Source organism: Pieris brassicae, chromosome 7, assembly GCF_905147105.1.
Source record: "Pieris brassicae chromosome 7, ilPieBrab1.1, whole genome shotgun sequence".
In the NCBI taxonomy this organism is placed as follows: domain Eukaryota; kingdom Metazoa; phylum Arthropoda; class Insecta; order Lepidoptera; family Pieridae; genus Pieris; species Pieris brassicae.
The window spans coordinates 12,171,501-12,197,867 of NC_059671.1; the positions used below are offsets into that span (position 1 = coordinate 12,171,501).

At 35.7% G+C, this 26,367-nt stretch overlaps 1 protein-coding gene across 2 annotated transcripts in view; it reads right to left on the minus strand.

The window, feature by feature from the left end:
• Window positions 1–26,367, minus strand: part of LOC123712018 (myotubularin-related protein 8) — a 49,109-nt gene that overhangs the window by 1,736 nt on the left and 21,006 nt on the right. For both annotated transcript variants that reach the window (XM_045664924.1, XM_045664923.1), the window contains exons 2-16: window positions 17,905–18,021; window positions 16,023–16,185; window positions 14,376–14,533; window positions 13,463–13,635; window positions 12,034–12,121; window positions 11,368–11,500; window positions 10,107–10,182; window positions 8,744–8,900; window positions 8,376–8,519; window positions 7,819–7,925; window positions 4,427–4,555; window positions 3,720–3,846; window positions 3,218–3,348; window positions 2,004–2,115; window positions 692–826 (exon numbers count right to left, since the gene is read on the minus strand). In XM_045664924.1, the coding sequence (XP_045520880.1) occupies window positions 692–826; window positions 2,004–2,115; window positions 3,218–3,348; window positions 3,720–3,846; window positions 4,427–4,555; window positions 7,819–7,925; window positions 8,376–8,519; window positions 8,744–8,900; window positions 10,107–10,182; window positions 11,368–11,500; window positions 12,034–12,121; window positions 13,463–13,635; window positions 14,376–14,533; window positions 16,023–16,185; window positions 17,905–18,021 (1,950 nt within the window). The remainder of the gene's footprint in view (window positions 1–691; window positions 827–2,003; window positions 2,116–3,217; window positions 3,349–3,719; window positions 3,847–4,426; window positions 4,556–7,818; window positions 7,926–8,375; window positions 8,520–8,743; window positions 8,901–10,106; window positions 10,183–11,367; window positions 11,501–12,033; window positions 12,122–13,462; window positions 13,636–14,375; window positions 14,534–16,022; window positions 16,186–17,904; window positions 18,022–26,367) is intronic.

Consider the following 26,367-nt stretch of genomic DNA (forward strand, 5'->3'; position numbering starts at 1 on the left):
CAAATGTTTTACGTAGTGATTTACAAATATATTATATTTACGGAATTAAAAGCTGTGACAGTATTAGCATTAGCAGGCGAAAACATATTTACAAGCTACGTCATCTTCGATCCACCTGTCACCAATCTGTGACCGCTTTGTCACGTGACGTATAAAATGAAAAATTTAACAATAGATATTTGATAAATTAGTAGTCTAATAACACTTTATTTTCTATACAGTCAAAGAACTCATTCTAGTGCTCAAGGTTAATGTCAAAAATCATTTATTCATAAAGGTAACACAATGTCCACTTATGAACGTCAATAAAAAAGAAATATACATTAAATGCATCTAATTTTACATTAACTGCCAGTTCTCAAATCGAGGGCGTAGAACAGAAGAGAAGAACTGGCAATAAACTCTCCGCCACTCTTTTTGTATTACACAACGTTTGTAAGGAGCTGCAAACATCACACCATGTTCCACATGACATCAGCAGGAGGCATGATGAAATAGGAGCACGCACTTACATTCTCGTTGGAACAATACGCAAATACATAGTCAACAATAACTAACATCACCGCATACACGAATTCAAGTACGACCAGTCACCAAAAGTATCACTCGCTACTGCTGTCATCTGAGGCCAAGAACAAAGGCTGTAGAGGCACTGTCTTTTTTTTAAATTCCATAATATAAAAATTCTCACCTTCCTACTAAAATGGTCCAAGGGGGTGGAGCAACTGCATTCGGTGACATTTTTAATACTCTTCCAGTCTAAGACAACTGAATTTATTTCTCCCTCCAACGCTGACAAACTTGGTGGGATCATGTCATCTGTCTTCTGAAAAATATTTTTAAATATATACTAGCTGCCCCCGCGAAATTCGTTTCTCTGTAATTTTTACCTAGCCTACCTTGTACATACAAACATATGGAACAAATTGCTACCCCATAGACTTTGGTTTTCCGGAATAAAGTGTAAGCACTAAATTAAATAATTTGCTCTCCAGAAACTCCTTTCTCGGAGTTCAAGGAATAAATATATAAAAAAATACTCAAATTGGCCCAGCCGTCTTCGAGTTTTGCGCTTAGCAACATATTTTGAAATTCATTTTATATAGAAGATTCTACGAAGTTGACCCAAAGTTCTGTCACTGGCACATAAAAAATATTGCATTCTCTTTTTGAATGTTTGACTATTGATTTAAAACAAAAGAATTGGAGTCTGAAGTCATCTTTAAAAAAGCAGTCACTGAAATCGAAAGGAACATGGTGCGTGCTGCGAAAGACGACTGGCCAAGGCGCTTAAGGGCCTGTATTAAAAATAGGGGACATTCCGATTCCTTTATTTTTTTTCTTAAAATTGATATTATCACTCATTAAAAACTGATAAGTACTTTTGTTTTTATCATCATTTCCATGTATGGCAAAATTTTGGGGACCGACTCCGTATACATAACAGAAAAAAAGAATTATAAACATAGACAAAAATATTCAAAAATAATTTTATCATAAATAATAATTACACTTCAGTCTTTCATCTCTTTCTGTTGAATTATTTTTACGTTGTGACGATAAGAGATACTACAAGCAGATATAGCACTTCAGTTCAAACAGTTTTTTTTAAGAAATTAGTTAAATAAGTCTTTGTAAATATTATAATAAGTATCTTTATTACTACCAGTGACGCTAGCTTGTTAGGGCTAGGCCTCATATATCTGTATATGTTACATGATAATTTGTCAATCTAATTGGCAAATAGGTGATCAACCTCATGTTCCACACACCGTCGACTTTTTTGGTCTAAGGAATCGGATGAATCACGATGTTTTCCTTCACCATTCGAGCAAATATTAAATGCGGACATAGAAAGAGAGTCCAATGGCGGAACTTACCTCAGGGCTGAGAGTATGTTGAAGCCACTATGCCAATACTGCAATTAGTTTCTTTATATGTCTATAATCTAACCGCCATACAAAAGTTAATCACAAGCGATCAGAGCAGTAAAATCTACTTACTTCAGTTATAAGTGGGATATTGGTGGGTTTCTGTGGCTTGGTTTCTTTGAGAGGATGGTCGTGGTTTGCGCACTCTATTTCTGACAGATTGGCGCCTGACTCGTAAATGAATCTAAAAAAAAATATACACACACAAGTAGAATATAATCCACGTAAATTTTACGAATTAATTATAAAAATCTGTTCAAAAATTCGTTAAAATTGATTTACAAAGTTGAAATTGAAAAGTAATAGCTACCTAGTTTTTGATTATTACAGTCGTAGTTATATAACAAACTAACGGTCTGTTACTTTGAACACTTTTTATATATTGTGAAAATAATACGGATCAGAGAGTGGAATACAGATGGCGAAATAAATCGTTTGTTAAAAAAAAGGAATTTATTAGTTAAAAATGGCTAAAATAAAATAAATATTCCTCTTATTTAATTATTTTTACTTAAACCAAAACTGTTACACATTACATAAGATTCATTTTCATATTTATATTTTAATAATAAAAATGGCTGTCTGTAAAGTCGGCTTACGGACGATAGTTTAACGTGACAACGTCATAACAATATACTGATGAAATGATTGCAAACTTTTATGAATAAAATTGAATTATTTTTATTCAATTATCACTATTTTGTAAGGATACAAAGAAAGAGTGACTCCTCGGATGCATGGGCTAATCGAGTGAAAGAGATATAGATGCGGCGCAAGCGTACAATGAGCGTAATAGGACAGTGAGCGTAACGCATGCTTTTCATGCGTGCAGCCGATGTTCATCTATTTATTAGAAGTTGTCACGTCAATAATAATAAAACTTTATTCATGGCGCAATTATGGAAATTATTAAATAAATATAAATCAGCTGCATCATGAGCACGCCCCAAACTCACCCTCACTTTCACACCATCACACAACACAGTCGAATTACAAGTACCACTTAGTTAAATGTATTTAATAGTTTTTATTGATTTTTTTATGCATATATTATGTATTCAATCTTTGACTATATTTTTAATATGATTGTTTTTTTATTATATATGATTTACGTTAGCTTAGGATTACGAAAGAAATAAATATGGTTGAGACAAAATTGATCTAACGCCTAGGGAGTCTTGTGGGTGACCAGATTAGAATTATTGTGTGGTACACGTTAAATCATTATTTTTTTTAAGTCGTCATGTTTTCTATTTTTTATTTGGTAAATAAAATAAAATAATTACTTGTTATCAATATTCAATCCAGCCGTCCTCGTCTCGATCTCGACAGTTTCCAAATTACCATTTTGATAATTTACCGACGTCTCCCTTTTGTCTTTCTTGCTTGATAGCAGCTTCTTGAAGGTCGTTATTCGCTGAAAATATTAATACCAACTTATTAAACACGTCGCTAACTTCCTCCTTAATCTAAGGAGGTTAAAAGGAGACGTTGGCAGAGCATTCTATTTAACATTGTGCAACTATTTAAAAAAATACTCGCTAAGATCGATAACATTTACTCTAAGAAAAACCCTATTAGGCTAAAAGATTAATTTTGTTATGCTTATTAATAGTTAATATTTTTATAAAATTATTTACAAATAGAGTTTAAGACTCACTCATAGGCCGGCAACGCAAGCATTAAAATGGGTAGCTGAGACTGCCTGTTATGGCTGACCCGAAGGCCCCGCCAATACATATTTATTCTCCACGAACATATATGTCAGTTTATAAAAAGCTCTTTTACCTTAGCTAAATAGTCAATATGCTGGTGAAGTGCGGCGGAATGCTCTACAGCAGCAGGTAAGAGATCGGGAAGAGACTCCCGTGGGTGAACACCGCTTTCATGACGGCAGTACATACCGCTCCAGAACCTGGTTAACGAAAAAACATTATTTAATTTTAAAAAAATAGGCACCTAAACTTTGTTGAATGCGGTCATAGACAAAATAATTTTTGGTGGGACTGGACATACCCACTTAATGTACAAGACGCCTCCAATCTTGTCTTACAAAGTACAAAGCTTATAAAATTACAAAGTATAAAGTTTATTAGTAAAAATTGCGCAGCTGTGTTCGTTTTTTTGTCGCTTTATTATCCTAGCCCGCATCTTAGTAAAATTATAAATTTATCATTTTTTTAATCAAATGTATGTCAAAGATGTGGAATAAAGGCTTATTATTATTATTATCCTAGCCCGCAACAAAATCGACTGTCGGCATCATGCATACGAACTTTCTAAGAAATTCGATCTTTTGTTTAAAAATTGGGATTGCTTGCACGTGTAGACTGTTGTTGACCATGACTAATAAGTAGGAGTCATGGATTATCTATACATTTTTTTTCTCTCCGTTTAATAACAATTCTCTATAATGGTATAAAATGTACAGTCCCGTCTGTGTGGTTATATAGAATTTAATCTGTAATACAAATAATTTCAATTTTTATAAATACCTGATACTTTGGGCAGACAGATCAGGTTTCAAAATATCTGGATGGGCCTTGGGACTGTATAACGGATTCTTGTACTCGTTGAGGTGACTGGCCATGTAACCCCATAAGGAGAAGGTGCGCTCTGATAATCTGAAAAATATATTTCCTTTACAAGACTAGTTAGAACTTTTAAGCTGTATAATAAAGTTTCATACTTATTGCAAAGCCACAATATTGTGTGTACCATAAAGAACTAGGGCTGCGCCGCCATTGAGTGTAAAGTGTGATGCGCATACATGACACCGAAATAACTTTTGTAACATTTGGACAAAAACATATTCTTTGTAGTGGAGTATCGATAAGTAAGAAGGTACAATAGCCGCATATTTTGCTTATTGTACACGTCTCCCCAAGATAATATTTTATTTTGTGGTTTAATTTTACTTCTCTAGTCTTTAACTTCAGATTTTGCAGCGAAAGCTATATTTCTTCCTCTCACTGAATAAGAAAAAAAGGCGAAACAGTTTTATTTAATAAAAAAAACTAAGTATATAAAACTGGATAATATTTATACGGTAAATATTACCAAATAATAAAAATAATAAAAAAGAGGCGCTTCATAGGTTTCGCAGGCTTTACCGGGGGCGACGGCGTCGGGCGCTCGACCAGATAAGACCTGTTGCCGGTTGAGTGCTCCGAGCGAGTGGGCGTGATACAATATTCCGTTGAGTACGTTTATTAGTGAGTGGTTTAAAATGTCGGTAGGCGTTAGATACCGTCATTTATTAATGAAGGCGAATTAGTTGAACAATATTGTTGCTTTCTTTGTGTTTAACACATAATTGTTTAAAATGGAAGATTTTCAAATGAGTGATAGATCCCGAAACAAGTCTTGCCTACCTTCCGGGGAGATGACATGTTCAGACACGGAAACAGAGGAGACACAATGGAGAAAAACTATCCAAGTTGCTACTGTAGGCTTGAGTAAGGTACGTGAAGCATCAAAAGCGACACCATGCATAGTGCCGGAATCAGAGGTACAGAAAGAATCGTCGGTGGAGGAAATAAAGGAATGGGTTTTTCACCTATCCGAAAGGATTGGCGTGATTGATTTAAAATCGGGAAACGCAAAACCAAAGTATGTAAAGGAAATGAACGCGGCAGCGAGGGATATCAAACAATTAGCTGAATATCTTCCTCTACAAAATCCATCGGAAGAAGTCATTCGCCTAAAGGCGAAGTATACTCGTGTAAAGATGCGCTTGAAAGAATCCAAGAAAGAGATAGAGGTACCTAAGAAGGAGCTTCTTGCCCGGTCTGATAATGGTGCCGAAGGGCTAACGGAAGTTTTAAATTCATTTATGAAAGATCGAAGCGAGCGAAATTATGCATTCAACTGAGGCATTTTTGAAGAAAAACTTGGCGAGTATAGAAAATAGGCTTTTACCTGAACAGTTAAAGTGGAAGTCGGACCAAACAGTAGCTGATCAATCGTTGGATCTAAAGACCCCACCGGAGGGAACTACACGCCCAGGTTGTTGGGCTAGTGTTGTTTCGAGGAAAAAAGGTAAAAGGATAGTGCAACATGAGGCGGTCCTACCCAAGGAAGAGGCATTGCTCACTGTGCCCCGGTCAGCAGCAGTACTAGAGACATTAGAAAAGGAAGCTGAGGAAAACGGTGTTACGTATGCTGAGGTAATTAATAAAGCGAGGAAGAGTGTAGCTTTACCTGAGTTAGGCATAAGTCACATAAACATCAGGCGGGCAGTAGCAGGTGGGCGTCTTCTTGAGATAGAAGGCGAGGCATATAAAGAAAAGGCAGATTTACTCGCCAGTAAATTAAAAGTTGCACTGTCTACAATGGCGAGAGTTAGTAGGCCAGAAAAAACGGTGTGTCTGAGGGTTAAAGGTCTTGACGACGCAGTTACTGCCGAAGATGTAATTGCTGCCTTGTCGAATAAGGCAAACTGCGCAGCAGAGTTGATAAGGTGTAAAGACATTGAAAGGGGTTACAGAACAAGAAGTTTGCTTGTACAATGCCCGGTTGCAATAGCAAAAATAATTCTAGAAGGAGAGAGCATAATTGTATGGAGTTTGGTGGAGGTAGTTCTTTTAAAAGCGCCCCCACTGCGCTGCTATAAATGTTTGGAATTAGGGCACACACGGGCGTCTTGCTCATCCACTGTGGACCGTAGCAATCTCTGCTATAGGTGCGGAAAAGCTGGACACAAATCTGTCACATGTGACGATGCACCACATTGCGTTGTATGTGCGAGCGAGAACATGCCGGCGAATCACGTGTTGGGTGCAAGAAATTGCAACCCTACTGTAAAGACTTGTAAGGCGATTGCAATGTACTGAAAGATGGTTGCTTTAGCAGAGCCAGTCACGGGGTCTCTTGGTAGAATGCTTACGCGACGCCAAGTTACCCCAACAGTGACCTGATTGGTGAGAGGGGTTTAGTGGGTAGGGCTTTTAGAGCGAGTCCCACACTCAGTGCGGAAATGCATTCCCCTCTTTAAAAAAAAGGCTTTACCGGGGGCCGGCACGGTCCTCGACTCGATATATCCTTAATACAAAGAAAGGCATACAATTATAACGATAAAATTAGTATGGGAACAATAAGAGAAGTTAGATTGATAATATACTAATACTTTGCCGTTCACAATACGCACACAACACTCCCAAAAAATATTGAAAAAAATTGGCAGTAATGTAATCAAATCCAACTGCGCCTAGCAAATCCAAAGCCAAACAAATGAAGTGAATCAAATGACGATCGGCCGATTTAAAATTTTGTCAAAGAAACAGTTTGTTCTAAGTTGGGTAACAACTTTAATTGTTAAAAATGAGATTATAACTAAGATAACTTTAGGGGTAGTGGGATTGCGACGCTGGATTAACAATAAACTAAACTTGACTCATTGAAGAGTTCATAAATTTAACTGACACTTATGGTATTGAACATTATCGAAACCAAGAATGTTAAATTACAATCTATGAGTGTGGTAAAAACTAAACGGCTCATTTTGGCTTTAAGTGTACGATGATTGGTGACATTTTGTTTACGCTTTTAATTATTAACTAAAATACATATGTATTATATACAATACATTAATAAAATATATTTTTTTATTTTGACCATTGCCGAAACTTTATAAGGAAATAATCGTTTGACGTAGGTTTAATTTTAATTAATCATACAATATTTTTGTTAGGGTTTTGTTGCTTTTAAAGTCAACCAAAAACAGAATGTTCGAGAACAATAATTTAATAGACACAGATTATAATCTGTTTTTATTCTATACGTGTGTTCGTATGTATTCACCCAAAAAACATGTTTGCGTTTACAATTACAATTGTCGAAAACCTACTTGTGCAGATGAAATGTATGATAAACAAATGATCAATACCTAAGATCTCTCCGATCCTTTTCACAGTTCCCAACAAAGGTTCCATATTGACAAGCGTGCGCATGATCATGTAGAGTAATTAAAAACCGTTCGTTGAATTGGAAAGCCTAAAAAAACAAATACGTTCATTAGTACTAGCAGTTAAGGAGATATTTTTTATTTACTTTGGTTAAACTCTTTATATATCTATTAAAAATATATATATATATATTAATCTTATCGTAATATCTTTCATTTTTAAGATGACATATTTATAGTTTACCCATAACACTTACTCATTCACTCACATGCACCCACACACTCACTAATTTACTTTCATGCACGTGCACATACCCACACTCACGATCACTCACTTGCACCCACACACGCACACAATCACTCACTTCCACCCACACTCATTGACTCACATACACCCAGACATATTGATTTTTTTAAAATCTAAAAATATTTACTCAAAATTATTTTAGAAGTTTTCCGAGCCAATTCGGCTTTAGGTCCTTCAAGGAAAGAGCGTACCAATTCTTAAAAAGCTGATAACGAACTCGCAAACAGTTTACCTCAGGAACTTGTCGTAATAGCTGCCAAGTACAATCCAGCAATTGTGTGAACACCGGTGACCGTTCTCTCGGGTCTCCCGCTACGTGACTACACCGGGATGTGAACTTGTGACCGAAGGATAACCAGTCTTTCTCTATTAATGCCTGAAAGTTTACATATTTTTTTAATAAATTACCAATGTGAATTCCTTCTTGTCAAATCTAATCGCGTATCACCAGAGTGAACTGCCAAAGCCGCTGGATTGGACTTCAGACCTCGACATGGGCCGCCGCGAGGAGGTCTGCCTGACGGGCAGGACGGAAGCGCACTGGCGTGAGCGAAGTACGTAGTTTCACGGCAACTTGTACGGCATGGATGGTTATCTTACCTGGTACCCATTAATAGTCCGGTAGTGCGGTTCGAGGCAAACAGCGGCCAGCGAGCACACCTGCGCAGTGCGGTCCCACCCGTCGCTACAGTGCACGCACACACTCACACCGGTATCTATCGCGCTCGCTATCCACCAAGACGTGTCTAGTATCGACCTGAAACATTTTTGCGATCGAAAATGAAATAGGATGAAATATTTAAAAAAAAAATATTTAGAATAACTATCAACTGCAGCATTAAACGCGGGAACTTAAAAAATGATTAAACCAAAATTTATCATTTGGCAATTGCAATGTTTTTGACTTGGAATATACCGAATTTAAATCAATAGCAAAGAAAAATCAGGAATTTTACGGAAAAATATATACAATATGAACGTAAAACTTGCTAAACAATTATTAACTGTTTGTTATGTGCACGTAACTAACGGTCAAATGATAATAAAAACAGCCTGTATTTATTATACGCAATTTACGACTAAACCTAAATAGTTCACCACCTTCTAAGGCCTCATTTGTTAATCTAATAGGCAAGTTGGTGATCAGCCTCATGTGCCACACGCCGTCGACTTTTTTGGGTCTAGGGCAAGCCGGTTTCCTCACGATGCTTTCCTTCATCGTTGGGGTAAATGCGCACATAGACAGAAAGTCCATTGATGCCGCAGTTCCAACCTAAGACCTCCAGGTTGAAGCCAGTAGGTCAACAGTGCTCTTCATATACAAGTAGGTTAAAATTTAATAAAAATTCTTATAGGTTTTATAATTGTAAAAAACTAAAGACTTTAGAAATGTAAGTTTAAAGTCACAAAATAATTAATGTAAACTGTTTAAAAACACGAAATCAAAAAAAAAAATGTATTTTGACAGCTATAGCTCGCAATAATTAAAAAAAAATGTTTCTTATGGAACACAAGATACTAATATCATTCAAATCTACGTCATTTAATTTAAATAGGTAGACATCGGCAAAGAAGACAGAGGATGTAGGCCAAGAGAAAAAGCCGGCGTATAAAACTTTCGGTACTCTTTTAAATATCAAATCATAAAATCTGCCTGTCTAATACTAGTCCTAGGCTTTTATCAACTAGATTATCGTTAACTTTGTAGTAAGCCTTTTTACACAGCTTTTGTTTAATACATTTCTTAAATTTATTAAAGGGCAGAGATAAAATAGCCTCTGGGATTTTATTAAAGAAGTGTATTTCTTTATACTCCGGACCATCGGGCAATGTAAACAATAAATACGCGTTGATATCATATAGAATAAGTGAAACCTGTATCTTATAATCCATAATAAACATATTTTTTTTTCAGAAACCATAGACAATATGTCTTTAGATAAGAAAAAAGCAAAAGCCTTACTTGATATGTTTGAGCCACCCCGATGATTCCAACCCACTTAAGAATGACGACATTGTTGGTGTATTTTGTTCACAAGCTGTAAACAAAATTACTTCAGTCAATTCAGATAAAACCATATTGGTTTTGAAGTTATACTTCTTTCGGTGCGTTAGGGAAAAATTATGAGAGTATTTTTTTACGATGCGCACACCGTCACAAAAACCCGACACCCAGAAGTTAACATAATCAACATTTTAAAATAAAAAATATCCATTTCTTTAACTATGTAAAAATATTGTTCTTGTTTTATGTAAATAAACTTTATGTAACTAGATAATGCGTTATAATAAATCTTTCAATGTATTAAATACCTTTTTTCTATTATTAGTATCGTTTCTTCTACAAACGCCGAATAAAACAGAAAGATAAGAATTTAAAAAAAAATTGTAACCCCCAAGAAGTATAACTTCTAGAGCGTGTACATAAGTACACAAACATGTTTCTTATAATGGAATGTCGCTGTTGGCCTTAAGGGCCTTTTCAGCTCAGCTCAGGTTGTTTTAATGCAGCTCAGCCGGAATGGGCATTTTCCAGCGACTAGCGAAGCGTCTCCTGCGAGACTCGTACCTGCGTTAAATAATGCGTGTTGCATAGGCATTGATGAAACCTGCTTTTAACTGTACCTTCAGCAGTATAAAACAGAGACAGGAGGAGTTTGAGTTACGTTAAAGACGAGTAAGTGATAGCAACATTGCCAGAAGGCTCACAAGTGCGTTGCCGACCTTTTTACAGTTGGTACGCTCTATTCTTGAAGGACTAAGTCGAATTGGTTCAGTAATACTTCGGTGGGCAATTGATTCCTCATAGTTTAGGGAAACTCGCAGAACTAAGATTACTTTGAACATATAAATAGATTTACATATTTCCAACACACACATAAAAATATACATTGCATGTATTTACAATACTCTCAAACTTATTAGTAATAATAATAATTAAGAACAACAAACGACAAATTTAAGAAGTTCGGTCCTTCTGCCAGTGTCCATCTAACGCTGGCAGCATTTCCTCTCTAGCGAGGAAACCACCAGCTCTGAGGTCACCGGCACTATCTACCAACTTAACTCTTTAAATATCCCCGGCCAACTCTCCAAACTACTCCAGCTTTTGTGGTTGTACGTTCAAAGGTAACTCTTTGAAAATCATCAGGCAATATTAATTTTAAAGAGAACACTAAAAATATTTTTCTACGCTTAAAAGGTAATTTAAGTAAAAAACATACTTTCAACAACTTTCTGTAAACTCTTGCGCATCACGTGTATATTCCCGATTCCCATAAAGTGAAATTTGATGTTTTCATAAAACGCCTCGTTTTCGTACCCCTTGCCGGCCGCACGATTCACCATGGCATTTATCTGTAAAATATTATCATTAAAATTTTCATTATCATTTTCAATTTACATTATTATTATAGGGTCCATACATTTGGGAAAGAAATTGGCGTTTTGTATGGGAGTAACAAAACGTATAGTTTTTTAAATAGAATATTTAAAAAATCAAAGTATGTACTATTGCTATCTATGCACTACCATCTTATAGGTCATTGAACTCAAAACAACCATTTGGACGGGAATCTTTGAACCCGGTTTTGACTGCCCCATCAGAGCTTTTTACCTTGGAAGAAGTTATCCAAATTTCGAAATAATTGTCATATGTCATAAAAATGAATATGGAATTCCCAACTAAAGAGGAGAAATTTGAGGTCAAAGCGTCAAATTCATATGTCCTTAATAGAATTCCGTTCTTTGAGAAATTTCATATAACATATACTTACTTTAGGCTCATCTGATGTTAAGTGATATCTATGGACACTCATATCACAAGTGCGTTGCCGGGCTATATTTAATATAGTTTACATGCACACGTTTATACTTATAATAAAACTCACCCTAGGTCGCGTATCCACTACATACATATATCCACAATTTGGATTCGCTCGCCGAATCAAATCTAACATTTGCTCATCTTCCATACATCTGAAATAAATTAAATATAAAGACAACAGCATAATGATTAAAATATGAAGTTTCTATTCCCGGCCTAAAAATTATTATATCGTGTAAGTGGCTGATCAGCTACTATCACAAATATTTAACTATAGTGTCGTCAAGGCAGAATACAAAATACCATCCGTACCACCACGACATTCGTCGTTCCACAACTGAGCGTTTTCTAAGGCAGTTTTTGCCACACACCACCACTATGTGCAACCAAATGCCCACTGAAGTATTTCCGAACCAATTTGACTTAGGGTACTTCAAGAAAAGAGGCCAATTCTTACAAGGCCGGCAACGACCTCGCGAGCCCTCTGGCATTAAGTATATCCATGGGCGGCGGTAACACTTTACATCAGGTGAGCCTTCTGTCCGTTTGCCCCCTGTTTCATGAAAAAAAAGAGTGCAATAACTCTTTCATCTCTTAGTGACAAATTAACATAGATACAATAGTACAATTAATATATATATGTATATATGTGTCAGGGAATGGTCGGATTGTCAGGAATTGTTTTGATCGAGTCAATTGACCGTCGACTATTATTGTTACTTTGGTTAATCATTGAGATTCCTTCTATTAATTTTAAAAATCATTATTTAATTGGATTCGATTTGTTTTATATATATATAAAAATGAATCCCTATTTCCCTTGGATTTCGCTAATTCTTTTTTTGTTGGGTTTGTTATTGTCAGGAGAAGGTATTTATGAAAGAAAAAAATAAGAAAATTGCACGGAATCAGAAAATTTAAGAATACTTAACCACCATATTAAGTAATCATGACTTTTGTTACGATAGCAAATTGTTTTTTAGTGCATAGCGCTTTTACAATTCAGACTTTTGGAGAGGATGAGAAGAAAGATGAATATCATTTTAAACAAATGCTTCGATCGAAATTATTATATTGCTAAAATACATTTAAAATAAATACAGTCGCTAATTGTTTGTGGCATTAATCTTGGAAATCCATGTTTTTCTCATGGCCAGTTATATGTCGCCTGTTCCAGTGTCGGAATACCAACAAAACTATTCAAATACGCGCTAGAAAAACAAACAAAGAATGTTGTATATCATAAAGCAATAGAATAATAAACACTTTGTTTCTGAAATATTAATTGGTTATTATACCGATTCGAAATTAATATTCATAGTTAAGACAGGACAACGTCTCTCGGTCTCGGGTGTACGGTAAAATAATTATTCGTGTCTTTTGTGCTCGTACTTTACCCACACGACGCCCACTAAACCCGCTAAACGATGTCCATATCGATGGAGTGACAGTATTCCTCCGACATATATATATCTTCTTTTTATATATCTCACCTAGCTGAAAACCCGCTAAGGGGCTGGCTGCACCTCGTAATAGCGGCGTTGTTATGATGTAAATAAGCCAGTACTGCCAGCCGACCACGTGACCTAAAGCTCGCACTGCCCAAGAGTACTGTGCTCGACGCACGCGCAGGTACATAAATTGCATTTGGGTAGGTATCACAGAGCTGTAAATAAATAAAATGTGATTTAAAAAATTACACTAACTTTAAACAATTGAAAAAGAAATGTGTATACACAAGACGTACCAATTTGACTTTGACAAAATTTGTTCAAAAAGGATATTCTCGATGTGGAACTTCTGTGTCACTTTGTAAATGAGAACTTTCCATTGTATTAATACATACAAGTTGTTGTTTGTAGTGAAAACTAATAAAAACATTGTGACCAAACGACTCATTAGATTTAATACAAATCGTTTAAAATCGTTGGACCCTTCTTACCTATCAAGGAAACGCGATAACCTACATTTCAGCCATGATTTTTTATATATTTATTTTCCAAAATAATATAATATAATCACAATACGTTACATTAGAAAAACGCTGTGGTTTGTATAAATGTAACGATAGCAGTCTTGTTTAGGAACGCGAACGCATATAAAAGTAGTTCTTTCATTTACTGTTTATGTTGGTTATCGTTAATCTAATATCAGACTGGGAAGAGCATTTATTAGCCGCGGTAATACATACCTCCAAGTTCTCTCCCCATATACGCTGTTTGCTCTCGATGTACAGAGCCGAACTTGCAATTATAATATGCAATGAAACAGACTTTGAATGCTCGACTTTATTTAGAAAGAACTAAAGTAATGAATTTAAATATACAGTTTTTAGTCACATTATTTTAAATACTAATTTAATTTTTATAAGACTTGACTTGACCTTTAATCTAGATATTATACTACCTCATAGTCTTTATTGGCATTGCACAGCACCCAATGTTCATTAGGAACATTCATTCTTTGGTATTCTGTTTGTATATCGAAAAAATTCCAACCCGCTGACTTTGGCAAGTCTTCCGGAGTAGACTTGTAGTTAAAACAGTACAGCTCTTCAACATTCACTGAAATTAAATAAAAGATAACTTAGCCGTATCGCTACAAAAGAACACATTAACAACTTACACTTTACAAAAGAAAAATTAGAGATATTATTTCTCAACCTGTTTTAAGCCCCATCTTGGTTTATAAATGATAGGGAATAACTAGGCAAATGTTAACGAAACCCTGAAATTAAAATTCAATGACTAATTTTCGAAGAGAGTTATGATTTAACCCCCCACGATGGGAAACACTGCTATAGCAAGATTCAAGCTTCAAAACAGTCCAAATTTACTACAACCTTAAGAAAACACTTTTTAAACGGATTGAAGCTATGTATTATTATAATAAACTTATAATTATTAAGATTGGTATGCGAAGCCATTGAAATAAAAAAAAAACACCCCAATTTCAATAGAGAAGACGGCCTAAAATTATCAAACACCTGGGATCCAATAATATCCGAATTAAACCCCCAAGACAAACAATCCGCGAAAATAGAGGACACCGTGAGTAATTTCTGCAAAAACCCGTCATCTTTTAGTCCATATCAACTCCGGGGAAATAAATACAGATAACACAACTTTCTCTACAGCTGTGATACTTTTGACATTCAACACCTTTTGTCTTCAGTCATCGCGACTACGCACGCTGTGAAGCACGCGAAACGTCGGAAAATTAAAAATTATGTAAATAATTATAAGTTTATAATAATAATAATACATAGCTTCAATCCGTTTAAAAAGTGTTTTGTTAATGTGTAAAAGCTAATCATATTATCAAAAGACGATACTATTACTTTTTAGGCCTTTAGAACGAACGAACCATTTTTTTTTTTCTGAAATAGTAAATGATCGCTTACTATGCCTGTTAACGCTTTGCGTTTAAGGAATGCTCCTTTCCTCCCGAATTCCTTTAACGTACGAGCGAGTGTTGCCAGAGCACGCTTAAGCCACTAGGCCAACACTGCCCTTATAAAAAATAATATAACATATAAAGTACGATTATACATTTCTACACTAATATTTTAAAGAGGAAAGACTTGATAGTATTTGTCCTGTAAAAGGATTAAAGCGATTTTGAATCTGTTTTCACCAAGTCTTTTTTCGTTTGCGCCAAGCATTATAATAATCCCTTTTGAAAGATGGATCGTACGGGTTCGGATTTAAAATATTTTTGTGCTGAGAAGTTTATAACATCTCACTACGACCTAACACAGATAAAACCGCAGAACACATCAGGTAATACAATCAAATAGCGAAATTTTGTGATGATGTCGAGGCAATCGCGGTAACTGAAGCCTTTTTTGATACTAAAGACTAATCGTATAAAAATGGTATCAAAAAACTGTACCGATTCTAAGGCGATATAGAATAATCAAAACAAATTCTATTTAAAAAAAGATATTTTTCTATGTTAGCCTACCTTTTCATCACCCACATTACGTATTATTTTCGTAGGGAAGCGAACCCACAGTACTTCACTGTAGACTCAATAGATTATAGATCTTACCAGGCTGACTTAACCGCATCAGCGTCTGATGCATCTCATGGCAGTCACGTTCGCGAGGTATGACGAAGAAGACTGACTGAAACGTCTTGGTGCGCACGAGCAGCGGTGAGCCAGTGGTTGTTATTGGTAAACGCTCCACTGTTGATATATGCGGGAGAAGAATCTGAAATGAGTTTTATTATGAAAATACGAGTTATGTAACCTAACGTTAGTGATATGTTAAAGTTAATAATAAAAAGCGCAAACGAAATATTAACAATCATCTTACACTTGTAGCACATATCAATAAATAATGATTAGATTTTCGTACAGTCATAAATTGTAATGATAATAATATTAATTTATTGCATAAAGTTCTCGTTTTCGAAAATGCCCAATAGGTACAGGACATATATGATATCCTTAACACTTAGTTTTGAGAACAAATTCGAATAAGAATTCTCAAAACGAGATTCATTTCTCTCATTTTCAGTGAAACGTAAACAATGTTTATTAACTAGCTTAGACAAAACAATTTAGTAATACTTAAATGATTGTTTACCATTAGCATTATACAGCATATAGCATTGGTATAAAGGATAATGCTGCTTTAGCTTCAGAACATTTTTTTTTAAATTTATGTAATAGCAGGCAAACGGGCAAGAGGCTCATCTGGTGTTAAGCGATACCGCCGCCCATGGACACTCACATTGCCAGAAGGCTTTGAGAGCCAGCCTTTCAAGAATTGGTACGCTCTTCTTTTGAAGGACCCTAAGTCGAATTGGTTCGGAAATACCTCAGTGGGCAGCTGGTTCCACATAGTGGTGGTGCGTGGCAAAAACTGCCTTAGAAAGCCTGCCTAGGGTCAGGGCCTCAGATTTCTGTATTTGTTTCATGATCATTTGTTAATCTATGGTCTAGGTGATCAGCCTCCTGTGTCTAACACACGCCGTCGACTTTTTGGGTTTAAGGCAAGCCGGTTTCCTCACGATGTTTTCCGAGCGACACTGCTCTAATATTATGATAGTTATAATAATAATAGCTCTTGCTCTTTGAACAGTGCTTCATTTATTTGAACATCCATCCAACAACCGGCAACGAACTTATTAAAAAAAAATCTCTCAAAAGAAGTAAGTACTGTCTTTTTATTCTGTATTCTAAGATCTAGTAATATACACCGACCAATATTTAAGCCTTGACTTGTTTTGAGCTATATATAGCGATACAAATAATATAAGAATTGACCAATTCATGACTAATAATGTAAAATGTAAAACTCCTTTAAAGACAAATTTGCGCGCAATTGTATGTGGCAGAATATGCGAACCTACTATTGTACATTGCAATAAATTAATTAGCCTTAAAAAATTGTCTTCAGACACTTACACGTTTATGAACTATAATATTATGTTTAAAGTCTATTTCATAATTTTCGTACATAATATACTTTTACGAACAAATCTTCCAAGAGTTCTTTACTCACACTTTTTTTTTATCTATTATTAGTTTTTCTACGATTATTATTACATTATTTTTCTGAGGCGCATAGTAACGGTTGTGGTCTCTGGCAGAATGACCAGGGTTGTAGAACACGTCTGCTCCAAAGCATGCAGTATTATGCTGAGACAGGGCCACTTACTACCACAACACACACACATTGCACACTTAAAATATACCTTATTCCTTATTTTTCTTTCCATTATTGTTTGTTATTTTTCATTTTGATTATTATTGTTATTTTGTGTGTATTTCGTTAGAAAACGAAAACGACGAATCGAAACCAAACTTACAGACTACTAACTACATTATTAAATAAAGAAGAGTAGTACCTACGTACACATTCTACCTGCAAATAATATAATCAACTTACAAATACAAAAATAAAAGTTAATTTATTGTTTACCCATGTTTCTTTCCTCATCTCATGGTCAACAAAGATGAGGTGTGTTGTTGCAAAGTACAATGTGCCTTTTGATGGGTTCCGAAGGTTATATTTGTCCAGCAGCTGTACATTCTCCAACTGTAACAATGGAATAAATATGACGTTGTATTCAAAGGAATAAATCAATAAATGTTTATTTGGTTCCTCTCCTATATTTTTCCTATAATGGGTAGCACCCATCGGAGATTGAAACTACTTTATCAAAGGTGTACCGCACGCTTAACACTTGGTTAACACTCTAAAGCAGTGTTTTTAAAGTTGATTCGAAAATTTACCAACGTTATTTTAAATTTTTAATTCAGTTATGTTTTGATAATTTACTTGCAGTGTTTCGTTAACAATTCATTCAATTCATCAATAACAATTTCCTAGTAATTTCTTTATATATTATTCATATATTTTTTAATATTATAAATTATATATGTTACATAAGGGGGCGGATTGTGTTTAAGAATTTTGATAGGTTTAGGTGGGCAATGGCACAAAAAGGGGTTGGGAAACATTGCTCTATAGCTTACATTCATTTCTATCATCTTCCCGTAGCTTTATCAGCGTTAATTCCTGTATTTTGACAAGATCGCCTAACTATTGTTTAGGAGAATAATACAATATGTTACAGTCATCACTACACATAACCTTAAAATTGCTCGTTGGTAAAAACCGTTCAAAAATCAGACAATGGACGGAAGTGTTTATTTTTTGTTTTAGTAATATAAATCCCGTTTATATCCAAACTTTACAAATGTACAGTTTAGATTTGTTATATATTTTTTTTCTTGTTATCCTAAATTCCTTACTACCGTCAGTACCATAGATCGAAACCCCTTCACGAGAAAATGTCTTTAAAGTCCACATACTATATATACTATATACTATGCTTTTTATTACGTATATATGTATTCTTCTAATCTTTAGTACTTTCTTTCTGGCGTGCTAATACTTTGTTTTTGCTTTAAAATAATATATTAAAGTCAATATATAAACTTGATTTAACTATATTTTTCAGGCATCGACACAAACATGATATTACCTAACACCTGGCAGAAGATGTGAGGCCAACCCCGTACGTGACGGCGCGTCCAATTCTTCCGAAGAACCTAAGGACGCTTTTGTTTTAGGACATAATGTAAGGCATCAATAACTTTTCATTAACGTCTTATTTTTCCACGTTTTACTTTATTTATTATTCTTTAAGTTTTTTATCTGTCATAATAAAACCCCACTAAAAACTATTATCTTAGACTCTAGTGTGTTGCAGTGAAATTCAAACCGAGTCCATCAAGCGACTACATTCTTACAATACGTTTCACTGAAGAAGTAACACAAAAGATCTTAAGTTTCTAAAGAGATTCTTTAGATGACTAAGCATTGTTCGCCTGTCTATCAAGTGTTCGCCGAGTCCTTTGCGTAATACACGAAGCGTGTTATGTTTAAAGTATACTATATGGATTAGGGCCGATACATTGATGGATAATCTGTAGAACAGTAGGCGTTGCCGCTTTTCTTTCATGAAATCATGATTCACATATTGAATTGATGAATAATAATAATTTATAAACACAACAAGAACAAAATAAGATTAAATAAATGAAGACTATGGATGTACATGGACGCTCCTAAAAGCAGTTTCTTCCACAAAACTAAACTACTAAATCTGTGGCTCAAAAACCTTTTTAGGTCTGAGCTTCAGATTTCTGTATCTGTTTTATGATCATTTGTCAATCTAATAGGCAAGTAGGTGATCAGCCTCCTGTGCCTGACACACGCCATTGCCTTTTTGGGTCTATAGCAAGCCGGTTTCCTCTCGATGTTTTCCTTCACCGTTTGGTTTGAGCGAATGTTAAATGGGCACAAAATAAAAAGTCTAATGGTGCACAGCCCGGGATTGAACCTACGACCTTAGGGTTGGGAGTCGCACGCTGAAGTCACTAGATCAACACTCACACGACACACTACACGGTACAATGTCAATCGTTTCTTGAATGTAAATTTAGTCGGCAAGGTATACACGGTTACAGACGGTTAAAATAGATAGGCAAATAGTTGGATTCAAAAGAACTTTTGTTGATCAATCACAGGATTATACTGTTCACTTGAAATATGAAATACTTGTACTTATATTTAAAACGTAGATATGGAGGGAACGTAGCCCAACACGATAGACCGAATAGGTATCACAAAAACCTGGGCACTACCGTCTTGACACATCAAACACTGGAGATCCTCAGAGATCTCCAGGATGCGGAGTCGGTCTATCACGACGCTCAGCAGTGAGCATCGATCAGGGGACTAGGATATTTATAACTTGTTTATGAACAACATTTTTATTTTTAGATTACGTAAACTGATAACATGCACGCAATGTTGTGAATGCTATTTCTTTAATCCCGAATTTATTATATACCTAACCCTGTTGGTTATGCATATAATGTAAAACATACGCGTGAACCCTTTTTAGAATAGCTTAATTTTAACTTAACCAATTAAGGTGTCCTAGTACAATCGCATTTAATTAATTCAAACTTTCACTTAAGGATTCAGTAATTATTTGGAAAGTTATACTAATATCTGACTCCCTTTGATGTCTCTTTTCGTCACAGCGTAAACACAAGCTGCCAGAACGAGACAATGTTACGGGTTATTAGAATTTATTCATTTTACGAACAAGGTAATAAAACAGACGAGATAACATACCATTTTCATTTTGTACGTAATGTCAAGTCGCAAAACACGTAATGTGTGGGTGTATTAAGACTGATGTTTCGGTGTTAGGTTTAATCACTTGGAGTGGATACTATTTGTGGTTAACTTCTTCGAATAATTAAGGTAATTTTCTAGACATAAGCGTCAAGGCGTTGACTAAATACTAAATGTAGTATATAAATCCTTCACGCCATTTATCTGTTTTATTAAGAAATTGTGCTTTAACTATATGTAGCGAAGAAGACACGGAAAAGTAGACCGAGGGGTAAGTGGAAAGCGGGGTTAGACCGCCATCTCTTCACTTGTCTCCATAGGAGAAGACCAAAAATAAAAGCGTAAGCACAAGCGTAGAAGCAACAAGAAGCGTGTGCACGCGTTCACGGTTGCAAGTCTTCTCTGCTGCGGAAGCATGTAGAATGAACCCTTCACTTCAGTATGGCAAGAAACACCGAGTGGTATTTCAGCAATGAGTGCGATGAGGACAGAATATATGAACAGACAGAGCGATACGTACTTTTTCGTAGAACTGGGAGCAAACGGGGAGGAGGCTCAACTGATGTTAAGTGATACAGCCGCCCATGGACTCTCGATACCGAGATTTGGCTCTTTTCTTGAAGGAATATAAATCGAATTGGTTCGGAAATACTTCAGTAGGCAGCTGTTTCCACATAGTGGTTGAGCGCGGCAAAACCTGCCTTAAAAATACTTAGTTGTTAAACGACGGACGTCGAGGTGATACGGGTGCAATTTCTGAATTATTGGAGATCGCCAATGATGAGACTCAGTTGCAGGTATTCCGAACTACTTCGGTCGCGTGAACTGACACTAATATTATTTTTAAACAGTACTAAATACGTAAAATTACAATTATTTGTTACCTAAACAGTGTCGTCATAGCCCTTGATTTTGGTCGCAGTCTGTGGTTGGTTTCTTTTAATAGCCTAAAGAAAGCGACCAAGGAGGTGATCAGCTTTCTCTATCAGATACAGTCCGATTTTCGAGACGTTTGCTAATGTTACACTTAGGTATAAAGAATATTAGCAGAGCCGGCTTAGAATGCGTGATCTCGGTATTGAGTATCACCCACAGCGCAGACTACTATCATACAACATTTGATTCAAAAATTAAAAGGTAATAAAACCTTCTTCATTATAACAATTCGAATATTAATTCGACACGAAAGCACTCAAGGCCAATCGCCCGGGGGATGTTCGCGCAAATTCTATGCAAATATTTTTACAGGACAACTTTGTTATGACATCGAAAATGGACCTTTTATAAAACATTTGGAGTTACTTTCGTGTTTGTTTTATGTTTAATTAAGGGGTTAGTGACGTTATAGCGACTGCTCGTTTGTACAGGTTATAATAGGGTTTCAGAACGCCTGGTTTTCATTACTTAAATAAACTATTTCCTTCACATACAAATAGGGGGTCCAAGGAACTTGCGGATGAGCATGTAAAGGCCAGACTGCAGCTCATAGAAGGTTGCCGTTATTTCTTAAACAAGTGTACAAAAATTATGTTCACGATATTTGTCAAGTATTTAAGAATAAATAAGTCTTAACTCATACTGTAATAAAACAATCTTAAAAATCTGAAGGTGGAATCCAATTCCGATGTATTTTTTTATAGAACGGAACAAACGGGCAGGAGGCTCAACTGTTGTTAATTGATTTCGATACCCATGGACACTCTCAATGCCAGAGACCGGAAGTCGAATGGGTTCGGAAATACGTCACTGGGTTTGTTATATTGTATATATTCTTTAAATTGTAAAAAGTCTTCCTAACACATATTTTTTTATATTTTAAGTCAGGCGCTGACGAAGCTGTCGTTCACGGTCATCCATCACAATCCATCATCTCTCGCCTTCCATTACATCAAAGCGAGAAGTATTTCATAAAGGATTGGTAGTAGCGGAAGCGGAACGGAAAATTGAGATTCCGTCCGATTTCACTTTAGTAAGAATGTTCTGGAGTTTGGCCATGAGTCTCGTAAAGCGTGTCTAGTCCTGTGTAAGAGGCAGCAACTCCGCAGTCGCAATACTCGACTACTCGACTCGACTCCACAGCCTAACGTTACGAAGCCATAAATTTTTTCTTCTCACGCCGTTTATCCTAGATTTTGTACCCATTATAATTAATTGAAGGAGATGGGTGGCGCAACACGTGGCCCAGGAACGAAACTGGTAAAAAATTTTAGGCACGAACATCCGAATAGTGTATTCATAGAATCTTCTTAGCCAAATATATACAAAATTATTAACTTATATTTAATTCTCTTTGGCCACTGAATTATGAAAATAATAAATTATTAAGAAATTTATACTTGGAGATACAAATCAAAATTAATTTAACTGTAACATTTACTAACCCAAATAGTATATTTTTGTCTTTTCTTAAAATGTTTAGAATTGGGCTTTTGGGAATTCCTCCCATACTAAAGTTTTAATAACGAGGCCGCCAGATCCCCATAATTTGTAGAAATATATAAATGTCATTCCATTTAATATCCAATTGTACACATATATGTATACAGAATATACGTAATAGAAAATATTTTACATAGAATAGAATATACATTTTTTTAGAACGTAAAAGATAACGAGGAGGAGGCTCACCCAATCTCGTAAGTAAATTGCAAAGAGGCAGCCCCACTACCGAACTAGGCCACAGTGGGTTTATTTCCTGTTTGCCTGAAAAATCAACAAACGATTCAAGAAACGAAACTGTGAGAAACCGGACAGATCATTTACCGACGACGTTTGGCATTAAATCACGGACACGAATTGCGTTTTGGAATGTAAAATCGCTGAGCAACAACCCTCAACTAGCAGAAGCAGAAATGTTTAGATACAATCTGCAAATACTTGGTTTAAGCGAAGTGCGTGGAAATAGTTTTGGTGAACTGAGAAGGTCCAAAAGCCAAAATCTTCGATACTCCGGGAAGGAAAATAAAGATAATAATAATGATTAGGTAGTGTATATATAAAATACGAAACACTATTTTACTAACATTTCGTTACAATCCAATAAAGACTTATTTACTTCATATAATTACGAAAGTTTCGGAGAACTCGAAAACCCGATACTCTTATAATTAATTGATATTTATACGAGCTAGTAAATAATTAAGATATATTTTATATATATATATATATATATCAAGGGGTTTATAAAATCTCTGTAATATTTAGAATTTATACACAATTAATTGTGTTCTTGCGACGCAGTTTATAGGTAGATGTGATTAAGTATAGTGATTTAGGTAACGTTTCTAGTGTAGAATACAATGTAAATGTCATGTACCAGTGCAATGTACATGAGTACAAAATACTTACTGAAATAAAATTAATCTAGCACAAAATCAAATCCTGTAAACGTCGATCGGACATAGACGAACATATTCTTTTTCCGAAATCGATCACACGATTATCATTTCATACCTAACTGGTATGAAATATGATGATGCTATTGATCAAATATAAAAAAAAACCTTAATTATGATTTTAACTAAATATTCCAATACTGATATAAATTTATTTATATTACTAATTTTATTAGGTCTTTATTTTTCAATTGTTTCCTTGAGACTTACGTACAATCAAAATTTATTTCCACAATTTCCTCCATCTAAATAGAAACAAATATCCCTCGTAAACATTTAAATAAGAATTCTTAGAGAGAGATTCATTTGCTAAGAAAATTTGCTGTAAAAATAACACAAAAATACGACGCAATGTAAAGTAATATATTTTCTCGAACACAGTAATAAACGTTTATTTTGTTGAAACTTAATAAAATGAAGGACCATTCGTGGAAAATAACCTAGTCAATAAAACAAAAATAGCTCGGTGTATGCCGACTGTACTGATTTACTACAAGGAAAAAATGCAAGAAAATTTATTAAAATTATCTCTTCTTTGTCGGAGCCGCGGGTTTGATCTTATTGAACTTGAATCCTTCATCTACAACACGGTTCAGAGGACTAAGAAGCTGATCTGCCATCACTAGAATCTGCTGTCGTCTTTGATGTACAAGGTCCATGCTACGATTAGCGCACACCTCGAACGCATCACAAGCTTTCATAACCGCTGCAGTGGCTTTAACCGCCTCTGATGTTGCATAACTCCCACCTTCCACTGGTAATTTTATATCCGAAACCAAATGAAACGTCGCAATACGAGCTGACTGAAGACGATGTTGAATATTCTTTTTATATGTCTCAATGGCGTTGTCTAAAGACTCCTCAAAATTACGTCGATACATCAAGAGGCGAGGGGCGTAACTACTCATCTTTAATCTCTTCTTTTCTGGGTCAGGGTCACTGGCTAACAACTGATCCAAATCGGACTGAATTTTACCGGCCCAATACGTTAGCGGATATAATTCCGGTGAGTCTAGACCTAAATATCCAGCTATTTCTATCGGCAGTTTATCGACAAGTTTATTCATGGCACTCAAGTGAGACGCTAGAATGTATTCGTGAGACTTCAACTCAGCCAAACGTGCCTCACGTGCGGCTTTGAGGCGTTCGAGCCGTACGCTGTGAGACATAAGCTTTAAAGAGTAACGCATGTTCACTTGCATTGTTCGCTCATCGATCCACCTACGGGCTTGACAATTGATCTTTACCTCGACCAATGGTACGTTATTTTGTAAAGATTCTAGAAATCCATTTCTCCAATTATATAGAGCAACATCTTGTAAATGTGTTTGTAAAACCACACGGGGAAGGGGAGCTCTCAACGAGATTAAAGTTTGCCGTCTCGGGGAAGCTAAGTCTGGCGAACTATTCAAACTTTGGTCGGAGTTTAAAGGACATTTTGGATATTTTTCAAAGAAGCACTCATATTCCGCTAGCATAATATTAGTCATAAGAAGTGGCAGGTTCATATATTCCTCAACTTTTTTAACCTCCATTTCATAATGCTGTTGGTAGACTTCCTCGATTTTATTCAGCATGGTTTTTAAATTATCAAATTGTTGTTGAAGCTTATCACTATCAGAGGCAACTTGCAATTGCTCTAAGCCAATATTGAATACAACCTCATTAGCTTGTTCTATAGAATCGTGAGCCGTCATCATATCTTCAACACCTGTTATAATCAGTTTCTGAACAAGCGCGGACCGTAATATGTGGCCATCCCACAAATAGCCGGCGTCGCGTAGGATCGCATACGTGCTTTGGAGACGATCGCCAAAGTGACACAAACTTTTTTGCATATTGACTACGTCATTAAATGCAATATCAAGAAGCAATTTTTCAATGCGCGCTTTGCTCTCTGTAAAGCTATTTGAAAATTTATCAAAAGCTTGATCAATTGTTGTTTGTATTTTTGACAACACAGATTTGCGTGGTTTCTCTACATATAGGTAATTATCCATTTCTTCTTGCAAATTTTTGAGTTGACCGCTAAAGTCTGTACAAAGTTTTATAATCGCCGCTCTGTATGCCTGCACTAAATGCGCTACATATCCTTTAAATTCTTCCATATTGGTGCCAGGAGAAGCACCTGACGTTTTTTTTACCGTCTCCAGCTCTAAGCTAGAAGACCGTTTTCGTTCTATTGACTCATTCATCCAGGGCAGTGCACTTCTTCCTCTAATATAGGATGTTTTTTCCAAACACATCTCATTAAGTGAGGACCTTATACGAATGATATAGGTGTCGGCTTGGTTCCGCAACTGAGCCTCTAATTCTGTGTATGCACGGCAAT